The sequence below is a fragment of the Copadichromis virginalis genome, linkage group LG12 (assembly GCF_057382275.1).
Source record: "Copadichromis virginalis isolate Kocher_CV1m ecotype Utaka linkage group LG12, C_Virginalis_male_GT1.1, whole genome shotgun sequence".
Lineage (NCBI taxonomy): Eukaryota > Metazoa > Chordata > Actinopteri > Cichliformes > Cichlidae > Copadichromis > Copadichromis virginalis.
The window spans coordinates 38,549,089-38,564,108 of NC_140629.1; the positions used below are offsets into that span (position 1 = coordinate 38,549,089).

Here is a 15,020-nt window from a genome sequence, read left to right on the forward strand (position 1 = left end):
TAACAATCTGCAGCAGCTATTAGAACCTGGAATCAAACCTCAGAAAAACCTCAGGTTACTGGACTTAGGTTAACTTTTGTTGATTGATCTAACTGAAAGTGTAGCCAGCTTGCATGAGTCTGTAACTATGTTGCAGTTTAGTTTGCACTGGGCTTTCTATGCGGAGCTGGGATTTTTTGTGCATTTCAAACAATGGCAGCTAACACTGAGGTGATCCACCTGCTGTTGGACTGATTAAATGTTGAATAAGACTTAACATAAAAAAAGGGTTAGAATCGACAGAGTATATACATGCATTGGAACTGTGAGAAACAGAAATCAGGATGTGGCTACACTGGCAGATTAATGACTATTACATTAGAATTATAATTTATTTGCAGGCTATTAAATCCTACACTTTTTTGAAAATAATATCTTATATCAAATCACAGAAATGCAGAGACGGATGAAGAAGAGCTCGATACTTCTATCAAAAAGGTGTTACAGAAACCATTTGTCAACAACACCAAATGTGATACACTTAACTGAAGGGGAATTGTTGATCTTGGGTTCAATGATGAAATTGTAAAAACTGTGATGCATCATAAAGGAGACTCAGAAAATGTGATGGGAGGATGACGGTGATTGAAGGAATCAATTTAAGACATCAGCAAAGCACAGGAAGTCAGCTCCAAAGTAATATTGTGTTTTCTTCCATCTAGACTTTCATATTACTCCATGTAAGTAACATCCAATCATGACCAGACAGTTCAAATCATACTTAATGATTCTCAGCAGCTACCCTTATCTGATCCAAATCTCTTCTATATAATTTCTTGAGTAGATGCTATCACAGCTGTTAATTTGCTGTCTGCTTGAAGGCACACGAGTGTGACACTCAGACAGCTGAGAGGAGGCTGACTTTTTCATTGGCCCATTTTGTTGTTCACATATAATCAATAGTTATTTTACTTTTCTTCACGTGTGTCAAATTCAGGTGGACCTACTCTTAGAAAACAGATTAAGTTCTGTACGAGCAGAGAGTAAAAAATGAAAGTGTTAAATTCATAGCTTTTCATTCTAACATCAAACATGATATGAGATACCAGTACAAGGGAGGGAGGCTGTCAAAAGGTTTAAGAGACTGAATAAGCCTGTCAGAGAGAGAAAAAAAAAAAAAAAAGCTGAAAGACTGCAGAAAGCGCCTCGAGGAGACTGTTGTTGTGATTAAATAAAACTGAATTAAATAGAGGCCAACTAGAGTGGATGAAATCTAACCAAGGCAAGACCCTTTTTGAGGGGGTAAGCGTGTCACTGTCAACATTTACAAACCAAAGTTGGCTTAATGAATAGAAACACATTCAGGGTTTATTACAAAGCATAAACCACTGGTTTCACTGAAAAAGAGGAAGATTGCTTGAAACGCTCTAAAAGAGCCTTCACAGTTCAGACAAAGAAAATTCTCTGGACAGATGAAACCAGGATGGAGAAAATTATGGCGGAGGAGTTGAACTGGCTCGTGATCCAAAGCATACCTGTCAAAAATGGTGGAGGTGTTATGGCATAAGTATGTATGGTTGCCAGCGGAACTAAGAACGGATGTTTTAACTGCTGATAAAGGTAACAGGATGAAGTGTGAAGTGTACAGGACTATATTCTTAGACAGACTTAGACAAGTGCTGCAGAAGAGTGCATCAGATAGTGCTCACAGCACAAATGGATACTGATCCAAAGTAGACTCAAAAGCAACCCAAGAGTTTCTCACAGCAAAGAAATGGCTTCAACCCAGCAGAGCAGGTTTTCAATTACTGAAGAAAAAACTGAATGCAGAAGGATGTCAGAGTAGAAATGATTAGCCTGTACTTACAACACGTTCACCTTTGAAATGTTTTCGACAGCATACGAACATAAATTCACAATTGCGAGTTTGTTGACTTGGTGGGTAATTTTTTCTTTGGCATTTTCTTTTTCCCTCAACAACCATCTCATCTCGTTTTATAAAACACAATTAGACAGCGACAGCAGGATCCCACAACAAGAGCTGCTCCAGTGTGGCAATGCTCGGGTTGAAAAAGTGAAGGGGGAAGAAGTGCTCTTTTCAAGTAGCAACACAGATGGAAAATAGGACAGTGAAGTAGCGCGCTGCTGCTGGCACGGGGCCGGTTTGACATGTATTGAAAGAGATGCTGATTTATTTATTTTATTAAAAAGGCTTAAACAAAATGTTGAGGAAAGGTTTGATAATCTCATTTATACCAGAGACTGAAAAGATGGACACAGCTTGGGATCTGTAAAGTGAAACAAGTGGTTGTAAAACCAAGTGCAGCTGTTAAGAGGACGACTGGGAAAACTTAATCCATCAGCTTTTCCAATAACGAGTTTGAGTTGCAAGTTTCAAAGTCTTATTGGACACTTTAATATTTTCATTTTGTACTTCATAATGTACGGATGTACTGAATGCTGACTATACTAAACTACGTTTGAATAATGGCCAATAAACGCCCAGTAGGTAAAAGTTGGACAAGAGTTGGCAGTTTGTCTTGTAATGGGAAGGTTGCTGGTTCGAGCCCCGGCTCCGACAGTTTCGGTCGTTGTGTCCTTGGGCAAGACACTTCACCTGTTGCCTACTGGTGGTGGTCAGAGGGCCCGGTGGCGCCAGTGTCCGGCAGCCTCGCCTCTGTCAGTGCGCCCCAGGGTGGCTGTGGCTACAATGTAGCTGCCATCACCAGTGTGTGGATGTGTGGATGACTGGATGTAGTGTAAAGCGCTTTGGGGTCCTTAGGGACTGAGTAAAGCGTTATACAAATGCATTTATATTTTAAAATCAGACTTACTCCAGCCTGGAAAACCTCAGGGGATAAAGTACAAGCAGTTACAACAACGCTGCTCAAAATGGAGCTTTTAAAAAATAATTTATCATCACCTCCATTAAAATAACAGACAACTAAAACACAGCGGGTGATCAGATAACCATCAGATACATCAGCCGACTCGAGCTTTTTTGATAAGAAATGATCAAAATCAAAATGTATCTGCCCACACTCAACATCTGGTATCATGCAAAAATCGCAGCATTGTTGTAACACAATAAAAACCCAACACGCTGCAGTGATGTGAGAGTGAAAGGAACAAGGTTTCATCACAGATTTCTCTGAACTTTATCATTCAGCTACAAAGGCAGAAAACTTCTCTTTGAAGAGGTGAGGGTATTTCTTTTACTTTTAGAGGAGCATTATCTTTCTTCATTTTGATTTCTTCCCGTTCTTGTGTAACATTACACATTATAATCTGACAGGATGATATGTTTTTAAGGTATTTTTGTACTCCTTAATGGGTGCTTTTTTAAAAGATTGGGATTAAAACTTTTTGATTAAGCTTATAGTTAAGGCTGGATCAGGTGACCTGAATCCTCCCTTAGTGATGCTGCAGTAGGTCTAGTCTGCTGGGGGATTCTTCTTCACTCACATCTTTTTTGTTTGTTTGTTTTTTTAAATACTATTAATCTCTGGCTCACTTCCACAGTGCGTCTTTTTCCTTTCTTCCTCCCTAACCCCCAAGCAGATGGCTGTCCCTCTCTGAGCCTGGTTCTTCTTGTTTTTCCTTCCCACTGTCACCAAGTGCTTCCTCATAGGGTCATCTAATTGTTGGGGTTTTCTTTCCAGTATTGTAGGCTCTTACAGTATGATGCACATTCAGGTGACTGTGACTGTGATTTGGTGCCATGTGAATAAAACTGAAATGATTTACAACACTAGAGAGGGATTCAGCCGTGGTCAACAAACATGTTTTCACCAAAAATCCTTTAACAAACCTTCGATTGCAGGATTTTACTTAATACAAAACTAATCTTAAAATAAATAAATAAATACTCCAGTACCTTCTCATTGCACTTTTCTAACGACTTTTCATATTACAGGGTTAAAATGAACGAAGGATTTGAAAACAACTTGACTCAACTGAATGACAACTGGACGTTGTACAACTCCTCCCTGGAGTCTGTCATACCCAGGAGCAACATCACTTATGTTGGATTTTACCTGCATCAGCCATCCACGGCAGCCATCTTCATCGTGTCCTACCTGCTGATTTTCCTCGTGTGCATGGTGGGAAATGGAGTGGTGTGCTTCATCGTGCTGAGGAGCAAAAATATGCGGACTGTTACCAATTTGTTCATCCTAAACCTTGCCGTGAGTGACCTGCTGGTGGGGATTTTCTGCATGCCAACAACGCTTCTTGACAACATAATTACAGGTGAGCAGACAGTAATAGAGGTGTGTTGCTCTTTTGTGCTATCAGTGGCAACACTACCCAAAAACTACCTGGTGAAATTGCATCAAATTTGAGAGGTTGAGCATGGAGTAGGGAAGAAACTATTACCTTTTAGCACAGAGGAATTTCTGCATGTGGATTCTTATAAATTAGATGATTTATTGCTTCTTGCTTCCTGATAACCCAGATAGAGGACAAACTTCTATTGTGATTAACATCCCGAAAGGCGTATTTAAGCTTCAGTGTGTAGACCGAACAGCAATAATGGACAACAAAATAAAAGGTTGCCAACATGAAAGTTAAAATCTAATTTCCTTGATGAAAGTTTTGCAGATTATCTGCAGAACTCAGCAAATACTAATGAACAGAATCATAACCAGCTACTTACCAGGTTCTGAAGCAGAAAATAACCACTTTTTGGTAGCGATAGAATATCTTAGAAAGATTTGGTATACCCACTGCACACATAAACCTAAATTACAAATGAATGTTAAGGCAGCCGGAGTATGGTAAAATCCAGCCTGACCAGCAACAGCTGAGTCACTGCAGTGGAACCAGATCTGATTCCTGGTATCCTGAAACGGCCACCGAGCAGAAGGGTTAAGGTTTTTCTGTCGTCTTCACTTTTGCCCTGTTTTACCAAGACTTGCTTCACATTTCAGTGATCGCAAAGAAAATGCTGTATGAAAAAAAGTGTTCTCACCATCTTTTCCAGAGTTCAACCAGCCATTTAGCTTTCTACTGTGAAATCACAGCGTCAGAGCTGCTGGCTTTGAGTTGTATTAATGTGGACTACCCAAGTTTTCTGTAGAGCCATCTGAACCTTGTGAGCACTGAGACATGACCCACCGCTTTCTTATCGCCTGTGGTGGTGAGAAACAGAAGAGGCTCGGCAGAGTTGAAATTGTGAGCTGAGATGGAGAAACCGGGGCTTTTTCCACATTGTGCTCCATTTCCGTTTGACAGTTGGTTGCTGATGACTAAATCACACATGAGCAATTTTTAAGGCAAGTGATAGTAGCTGGGGGTTCAGATACTGTCTACAGTTACACATTGAAATTAAATGACTAAAATTTTCCTGACAATGATTTTATGATAATTTACTCTTGGAAAGTGTTTTCAAATTCCTTTGATTCTGATATGAAATGACAGTTTCAAACTAAAGCCCACGAGCTTCTGTATTTTGCTAACAATAAGAATGTCAACTGAGTGACAACGAAATTGCTTTACTCATTTAGAGCAACAATTTTGGATGTATAACGAGAGCGGAATCTGCAATTAGTGATTACAGTTACAGACCAATTATCCACATCTTTCCTCTTTGTAAGAGCAGATATTTGGTATGAAAAAAAACCATTATAGTCTGAATCAAGAGCCAAACCAGACATGTGAACGTACAGCTGGCTGGAATTCTTTGTGTGATTAAATTCCTGCTGCGATGACATAACAATGAATTTAATCCAGAAATGTAAGGGACGGCTTGCACCCACCAGCAGGAAGCATATTCCAGATTAGCTTTCCAGTAGATTATCGCATTAAAAATTATGCAGAGTTTTAGAAAAATCTCTTTCAGTGCGAACCTCTAACCTCAACAGTTCAAGAATACACCAGTGGGTAAGCATTTGCTGCACTATGAATGGCACTGGAACAGCTAAAAATAACAAAAGCATTTAATAAAATAAAGCGTGTATGCAATCCCGGTGTCATCCATTAATAAAAGAAACCTAGAGGAGAGACATGTCAGCGGAGTAGGAATTGAGCTCTGGAATCAACACCTGCCGAGCACAAAATAATAGAAATAACAGGATAATAGTAATAATAGAAAAAACATCAGTAAAAATTATTTTGTGATGTAGCTTATTGGAGAGAATGATGATTACATTTGGCTAATAATAGCAAGATTTTTGCACTTGTGCAACTTGGATATATCCATATCTGCAGGGGAACAAACGTCTTGCACAGAAGAAGCCTAATGTGTAAACACTGAACCCAGGAGATACAAGTATACCGACCCCTGCTCGCCACCTCTCACTGAGGACGACTTTACAGACCGTCTTTAGGACATAGGCTTCAAAACCCGAGCTGTGCGTTGAAGAAAGCATGACTATATACAACTGGCATCTCTCAGCCTGGTGCAATAGCTCCAGCTGCTGCTGTTCGAAGTGCCAAGAACCAGTTTGGATCTGACTGCCCAGACCTCCCCCCCGACTGCTTCCCCATTCATATTGCATCAGACACCAGTGGACCCCCCAGCCAGTAGGAAGGGTGATTGGCAGGGCTGGCCTATGGGGCTGTCTCTGGTTGAGGTCAAGTATTGACCAAACTCAGGTCATCTGCAGAGCACGTCTCCATACAGAAATCTAAAATATTTGATTAGGCTTCATCAGATATGGATTTTAAAAGGATTACACTTTGGTGGGAGGTGCATGCTTATAGGTCATAATTAAGCGGGGATCCTGATTGCTTTCCAGAATGCATTAGCCTTTGCAAAGGATGTACCACCCGAGAGCTTTACATTACCTGACTCTCTTATCAGCAAGATTATAGAAAAAATGAAATGTGGATATACCATCTTATTATGTGACGCCACCTGCAGCCATAACTGTTTTTGATCGCTCCAGAAGGTGATTATGTGAAGATTCTGTCAACATTAAGGTGTCATGGCCACACAATTTCATGCAATCATGAAATGATAAAGCGGGATAGGAGACATCAAAATGAAGGCCTGGTTCAATAAAGGGAGGAACAAGTGGCTGATGACCCCGACCACTAGATGCCTGTTGCAACACTTTTATTTTTTGGGTCTGTTCTGAGAATTCATGAGTCAGCTTGTCACATTTCATGTTACACAAGATAGGATAACACAAGATGTTTTAGAAGAATATACTCCAGTAAATTCTCTGCAGTTTCTTTAGTGTGTTATGTTGCATGACCTAGTGGAGAGGCCGTGTTAACAGGGCAAGAAAGATTACCGTCGGCGTCTCCAGCAGATTTTTCATGCCACTGAAGATCCAAACATTTGAGCAAGAAGGGAGCCCAAAGTGATGATCAGGCGAAAAAAGATGGCCCTCTATGTTTGCTGATCGACTGTTGAGATTTGAGTAAAATATCAGTGGACATAATGGTAAATGTGATGCAGCAGACAAAAAAAAAGGTTCAAGGTGAGTCAAGCTGCAGTTTGTATGAGGACAAAATGAAAGATTCATTCAGACGCCAGCAGGCCAAAGAGCTTTTGGCACAGAGATGAAAATTGAGCTCACTCAGCTGGAACGTAAAGGGCTGTGTCAATCATAAAGTGGGCAGAGCTCATCACCTGTCTGCCTGCACTCCATCTTTCAGTTCTTTCAGTGTTAGGAGTAGGATACAGAGAAATTCAGTGGCATTTGGCCAATAAATCACTCCGACATCTCAATTCAGCTCTGCTTTCCATTATTGCGTCAGAACAGATTAGATGCCATTGTAATCTGTCTGTCTGCAGTTTGCATGTTACTCAGGCTGCATGTATGAAAACATGACCTTATGCATAATTTTTTCTCCTTGTAGCGTAATAGTCATGTGTTTACAGTGATCGTGCACCGAGCTTCGAGTGCAGCCAAGCATGGGCGACCTACAGCTGAGCACGATGCATTCAGGCACAGACAGAGTATGGGAGCCGCTGCTGCTGATACTGCGCTCGTGTGCTGCTCACACCTGTAAAGGCTCAGGGATGTGATGCATATCCTTTTTTGTATGTTAGTTTCGGTTGTCAATGAAAACTCTGGGTGTTTGATTTATATTTAAAATTTCACAAATACCAAAAAGATATATTTCTGTGAAAAAATGTGTTGATGAGAGATTGTGGACAAAAGGAGAAAAGCACAACTTAATTTTGTAGGCAATAATTAAAAGTTAGGACAGGGGCGACAAAAACATGAAAAGTGATAATAATACATTTTAAAAAACACACAGTGGAACATCTGATAACTAAGATGTTAATTAGTAGCATTATTTGGAATAAACAGACATTTCCTGAGAGGTTGCAAATTTAATAGAGACTAGAAGAGGATCACCACTCTGAAGGACTGCGTGTGCAAACGTCTCACAATTATGAAGAATTTTTGGTACATAAACAAGTAAATGTGAGGTTCGGCCTCTCAGGAGCACTCTCTCTGCGATCAGGAAAACAAGTAAAAACTCTAAAATGCAAACAAACAGATGCATAATGCACATTTTCGAAATGCTGATATCTCCTGGGTGCTCAGCACTCAAATCTATGTGAGCTATGAAACTACAGCTAAGCCCTCAGTGGCTGAAAACACCTAGAAATGTTGTTAAAAGGAGAGGTGATGCAACCAGAGGTAACTTGCCCCTCATCTCACCTTTCTGAGACATGTTGCTGGCATGAATTTAAAAATGAACATACTAAAATGTGTTTCTGCATTTTTAATTCACATTTTTTCAGCTTTTTTGGAAACGAGACTGGACTCAATGTTAATGGAGGTCAGGGGTCAGGGCTTTAACACAATGAAGTGAAGCAATAAATAAAATGTACAGCTCTCCATTTGACAATGAGACTGTGAAGCTTCCCAACACCAACGAAAAGCAGTGCGATGACGGTTACAGTCATCTTCTTTCAGCTATAGTGATAAGAGGCTCTCGTTTAGCCCATGAGTGCTCTGAAAAGACTGGACTACTCGCAATCTGCCGCAGTTTCTAAGAAAGCTTTCATCTACAGCCCATGTGATGATGCTCTAGTTCACCATGATTGATGGTATTGAATCTGCATCAGTGCTTACTGGCAATTCAAATTATATGAAAGAGGCATCGCAAGAAGATTAAAGACGCCCAAAATCTGCCTGCTCGTCTGCTCAGCACTGTGAGCAGATTTGGCAGATGCTGTGTAATTTTGGTTAATAACATATTGTGTGTAACAGAAGTGCACTATCGCACTGTATAATATAATTTTGTGAATAGAAATTATTGTAAAAAACAGTAACTGCAGACCTCCAGCAAGAAGGAATTGGTGTTTGAGGATATTTTTTATTATGGAAACCGTAATTAATAATGACACTAGACCGTGTCTGCTGGTTCTAAATCCAGTATGCGGATGGATGGCAGCTCAGGATATCAGCATATAGTCTGCCTACACAGAAGAAATTTGATGAAAGTGAGTCTGTCTCTGCCTTATTTAGAGTTTTCTGTTCTGAAAGGGATTAAGAAGCTGAGCGTATTATGTAGACAGCTTGTTAATCTGTTTATTCCTTAAAAAAATGAAAGAAAGGAAGACGAGGTAAACATATACACAGTGAAATAAAAATACGCTTTCAGTCCAGTTATTTCTGCCATTATATTTATCTGACATCATCCATGTAAGAGAGCAAACTTCCAGATCGTTGTGCTCCCAGCTGTGCGAGGCTTAATCCTCAAATAATTTACATAGTTCAAAAACAAGACTATCCCCTCCTCTTTCAAATCCCTTATTCTGTTTCCTAGATATACATTTTAATATCTTAAACCAGTAACAGAGATATGCCTTATGTTATTATTAGAAACCGAAAAGAAAAATTATTTCATTAATTTTTTTGTATTTCATTTTGATCAATTAATTTTAATTTCAGCAGGTGGTATCACACTCGAACAGATTGAACACGGACTGAACAGTGGGAAATACATGATTTAAACCTCCCTATACCACAAAATATTTTTTTTCATTGTAAACAGCTGTGTTATACTTGGTGAGACTCTAGAACTTAAAGAAATATCCATATTTTTTTAATTATTAGTAATTGTTTGTATGTACTGTTAACATATACTGTTTTATCAAACAGCCTGAGCTTATTAATATTAAAAACATTTCACCGTAATTTTGACAATAATTCTAACAATGTTTTGACATTTTGTTAAAATTAAAAGTACGGTATGTTTTAGGTAATATACAGTTGTAAATCGTAAATTCAAATGAAAAAAGCAGGAAAGATTGCCATTCATACAGAGTTATTATGTAAATTGTAGGGTGATTCATTGTAAATAATGTTACAGATTTTTCCTGTTGTTTTCAAAGACAATGTGCCATATTACAGTACATTAATTTATTTTCAACATATTAGCAGTGTAAAAATAAAAGCAAATCACCATTTTTCAATTTACAGAAATGTAATGTCCATATTACAATAAATTACTCTTTTTGATTTAATGGTAATTTACCATTTTACAGTTATTAACTGTCATTTTTATGTACATTTCTTACAGTGAGGTTCATTTTCAAACTCAAAGAGCCCTCATCAGATCCCCCAAAACGTAGTAATACTGCTGGTGGGTGGAGATAGAAACACTATTATAAAGTTCCCTGAAAATCTCGTCCTATAAATGTTTTTCTCGTCACTGTTCAATGCCAATATTTTAAAACTCAGATTTCAACTTCACTAATAAGAACAACACGCTCTGCCAGGAACCCCGTGAGGTTTGTTAGTCTCATTCAACCTTCATCTGGTATAACAATTAATTGCAAGTGCAGATAAATGGCTCATATCAACATCCTTCTAGCCTGCTGGCCTCTCGGGCGCTTGTTTGTGCAGTGAAGCTCCTATATGAATGAACTGGAGAGGGATTCACACGTTTTACTGAATGCTTAAAAGCATTTTCTGCAGATTTTACTAAACTATTCTTGCACAAAGGGCGGATTGAGGATTCCTTGAGTACCGTGTTTCTTCTTCCTGTTCACTCTGTACTGATGATTGTCTGCAGGCATATTAAACATCAACACTGTAGGTGTTACTGTTACCAGCATCACTGATTACATATTGTTCCCAATCAAAACACTTGCTTATGGCATTAAGACAAATCCCCTCAGCTTCAGCGTACACTGGTGAGTTTGTGGGTGTAATCTTTGTTTTCTCGTTTCTTATTCTTCTCCAGAATTTACATAGGTACTGGAAAACTATCATATAGAGCAGTCGTGCCTCTCAGGCCTTTGCATACATGTGGGTCGCATAATTACGTTAGTCCTTCCAGACTAACCGGCAGTGTTTAACACTATGGTCTGGATTATTAAAAGGTTGTTTTGAAAAGTGTTTCCTAAATGGCCTTCTGGCTTTTTCAGAACTCACTGGTTAAATATTTCTTAGAGGAACTGATGGTTTCTTCTGTGTCCCAGAAGTATGCCATTACATGAGAGTCACAGCCTGGGGCTACAGTCATCATGCCAACTGTCACAGTTTGTTGTCTCAGTAGTAAATCAGCTGAGTGCATCTCTCTTGTCAACAGGATGGCCTTTCGGAAGCTTGGTCTGCAAAATGAGCGGCATGGTTCAAGGCATCTCTGTGTCAGCTTCTGTCTTCACGCTCGTCGCTATTGCTGTTGACAGGTAACGTAGATGTATTTTATCTTTTAAGCTGCTTTTGAAAAATATAAAGGTCGCAGCGTCTTTTATGCAATTTGTTCAATATGTGCTTTCCATGAATTTGTGTAATTAAGTACTTTGAAGTCCTGTCATGATCCTGGGTTTTTTGTGAGCTTGTGATTCCTTTTAGTTGTAAGAGTCTCTCGTTTGGAATCTGTTTGTACTATTTTTATATTCTCGTCCTCCTTTGTCATCCCTCTGTCTCCTCAGTCATGTCCCCCCATCTGTTTGGATTTCTTTTTCTATGTCAGTTCGGTGTTTCTTGTTTCGTGTCAAGTTTGTATATATCAGTCAGTCACCTGTTCACTTAGTTCCTGTTTAATTTGCCAGTCCCTTGTCTCATGTGCTTTGCGTGTAGCTTTGTTTCACTCTGTCATGCTTCCCCTGATTTAGCTCAGCTGTGTTTCCCCGGTGCGTTACATCTCCCAGATTACCTCTTGTGTATTTGAGCCTTCAGTTCTCCTGCAGTTCCACCCCCAGCTTTATTTAAAACAGTCTTTTAGAGTGAATGATATCATTAAGCTTATGACAAAGCTCAGATGGGTAATAATAATAATAATAATAATAATAATAATAATAATAATAATAATAATAATAATGGGGTGCCGAGAGAAGAACTGTGGTACTGCATGAGGAAGTCAGAGGTATGTGAGGGGGCATAGGAAAGACAGTGGTACAGTGTGAGGAGTGACAGATGAGTTTAAGTTGAGTGTGGGATCGTTTGTAGTAGGGATGGACAGGTTGACAAGTGAGGCTATGCAGGAGTTTCTGTGGACTATGATGTTTGCAGACAACTTTGAGATCTGCAGTGAGAGTTGGAAGCAGATGGAGGAGAATCTGTAGCGGGGAGGTATGCTCTGGAGAGAAGGGGAAGGAAGGTCTGCAGAAGCAAAACAGAATACATGTGTGTGAATGACAGGGACGCAGAAGCAAAGGTGAACATGTAAGGAGTAGAGATATTGAAGGTGGATGAAATGAAATACCTGGGGTCAAGCATCCAAAGCGATGGGCAGTAAACAAGAGAGGCGAAGAAGAGTGCACAGGCAGGGTGGAGCAGGTGGAGATGAGTGTCCTTCTATCACAAGAGTGAAAGGGAAGGTTTATAAAATGGTAGGAAGACCTGCTGTGGTGATGGCACTGATAAAAAGACAAGAGGTCGAGCTGAAGATAGTAAAACTTAATTTGGACAGACCAGGAAGGACAGGATTAGAGGGACAGAGGGCTAGCTCAGGTTAAAAAGTATGGAGACAAAGGTAGAGAGGCACGGGTAAGATGGTTTAGGGATGCTGGAGATACTGGACAAAAGATTTTGAATATGAAGCTGCCAGGCAGGAGGAAAAGAGTGAGACTCTAAAAGCAGCAGCCCAAACAAGAAGACGTTGATGACAGTAGGCAAGTAAATGGTAGTGCTCTGATGCAAAGAAACAGGAAACTGCAGCTTCAGAGTTCTGAGATAATTTTATGGGGATTATCAAAATTCCCATAAAATCCCCTTGTTTCTATACTTTCTGCGGCCCATCTGGCCTGAGTTGGGCACCCTGCTGGCCCCAAACACCACAGATAGCTGACATACATCTATTTGTGTCCTCTAATCGAGGATTACACGCATGTCAGTGACGGAAACAGTGGATCCTGTCTCCTCTTTTGTTATCTCGTGTGTGCAGAAATGCACCTAAGCCATCACAGTTAGTTACGTCCTCTTGGTGAGTGTTACAGGAGATTTGTACCATTACAGTAACAGAGTGCATGGGCTGAACAACTACTGAGCAAACAGAGAACCTTTGTCTTCATCCGGTCGTCCTTCTCTCACCAGTCAGGGCAGATGGCCCCGCCCCTCCCTGAGCCTGGTTCTGCCGGAGGTTTCTTCCTGTTAAAAGGGAGTTTTTCCTTCCCACTGTCGCCGAAGTGCTTGCTCATAGGGGTCATATGATTGTTGGGTTTTTCTCTGTATCTATTATTGTACGATCTATCTTACAATATATATAAAGCGCCTTGAGGCGACTGTTGTTGGGATTTGGCGCTGTATAAATAAAACTGAATTAAAAATTGAATCGAACCAGAGAATCGCCTTAATCTAACTTCTCTCAGCCTTTGGGTATTTAATAGCTGAGCTATTATACCAATAATTTTTTTTTCATTCTCAGACTGTTGCTGTTTTTGCCTCAGCAGGAAATGGAAACGCTACGGCAGTGTTTCCCAACCTTTTGGAGCCGCGGCACATATTTCACATTAGAAAATCACACGGCACACCACCAAACAAAAGTGTCACAAGAAGCATATTGATCATTTTTCACCAGGCACAGTGGAATTGGCTCGGTTTGTCCCCAGTATACCTTTTTTGCTTTCTTCTGACCACTACTCCTGCCTTCATCTGGGTGAGAATTTTCTCCGGGACCAGGTCGGATTGACCACTTTTCCTTTTCAAATATGTATCTATTGCTATTACACGCTGGTTATCTCACTCACAGCATGACATTATGTAATTTCTTCTTTGTCTTCTGTTTTACTGGCGGTTGGCAACCCATTTACAGTTTTTTTACAGACGCTAGGACACATTTCTCAATACTTAGGTCACGTTTGCAAACCTCCTCACACAGTGAGCACAACAGAAGTCTATGTGGGCTAAACTGAGGACCAGTTATCATTGTTTTGGCACAAAATGCATTCAATGACTACATCTCTCAAATTTCATGAATTATCTTCTCACTCAGACACAACAACTGCCAAAAATCTTTGCACGTACAGGACATTTTGCATGTGCTTACATACTGTTTTCAAAACTGTTAAACTTATGGCCAAAACAATAACACAATGCAAAACTTAAAAAGAGCAAAATGCAACAGCAATATTTTATTGAAACATATTTTAAATCTAAAAATGCAGTTTAACCAGCCACAGCTGATTCTCATTGTGAACATCTACACAGGTGTTACTCCTTCAATTGTTCAACTCCTTCAATTGTGGCAGCCAGAAGATTCTTTCCTAGGTGTATTGCCCTAGATGACATAAGATGTGATGTGGATGAGAACCTGTGGCCAAATGGAGGAGACCGAGTAGATTAGCATTACTATTGTATGTGTATCAGTGGATGGTGTGTATACAAATTCTTGTATTTTGGGATTACTTAGTGCAAAAAAATAAAAATACATAAACAAATATTAACGAATTCTGCATGATGTCTGATTCATTCCAGTAACATATATTGAAATTATAAACAGAGATGTGTCCTTGTTTTACACAAGAAAACACTGTGTAATGCTACATGTTGTTAGTGTTTTTTAGGTCATTGTTTTGTGGGTGACAAAGTGTGTTTGTCGGCTGTCAACCTTTGCTAGTGTTCTGGAAGAAAGAGTTTATTTGAGACCTGAATGAAGTGTTTTGGTAGTTGTAGTGC

The 15,020-nt window shown here is 39.7% G+C and overlaps 1 protein-coding gene across 2 annotated transcripts in view; it reads left to right on the plus strand.

The window, feature by feature from the left end:
* Positions 1–3,899: 3,899 nt before the first annotated feature.
* npffr2a (neuropeptide FF receptor 2a) overlaps positions 3,900–15,020 on the plus strand; it is a 16,769-nt gene continuing 5,648 nt past the window's right edge. The window contains exons 1-3 of one of the 2 annotated variants that reach the window (XM_085476448.1): positions 3,900–4,230; positions 11,491–11,590; positions 14,553–14,566. In XM_085476448.1, coding sequence (XP_085332574.1) covers positions 3,903–4,230; positions 11,491–11,590; positions 14,553–14,566 — 442 coding nt within the window. In that variant the 5' untranslated portion in view covers positions 3,900–3,902. The remainder of the gene's footprint in view (positions 4,231–11,490; positions 11,591–14,552; positions 14,567–15,020) is intronic. The other variant, XM_085476447.1, reaches the window with a different exon arrangement.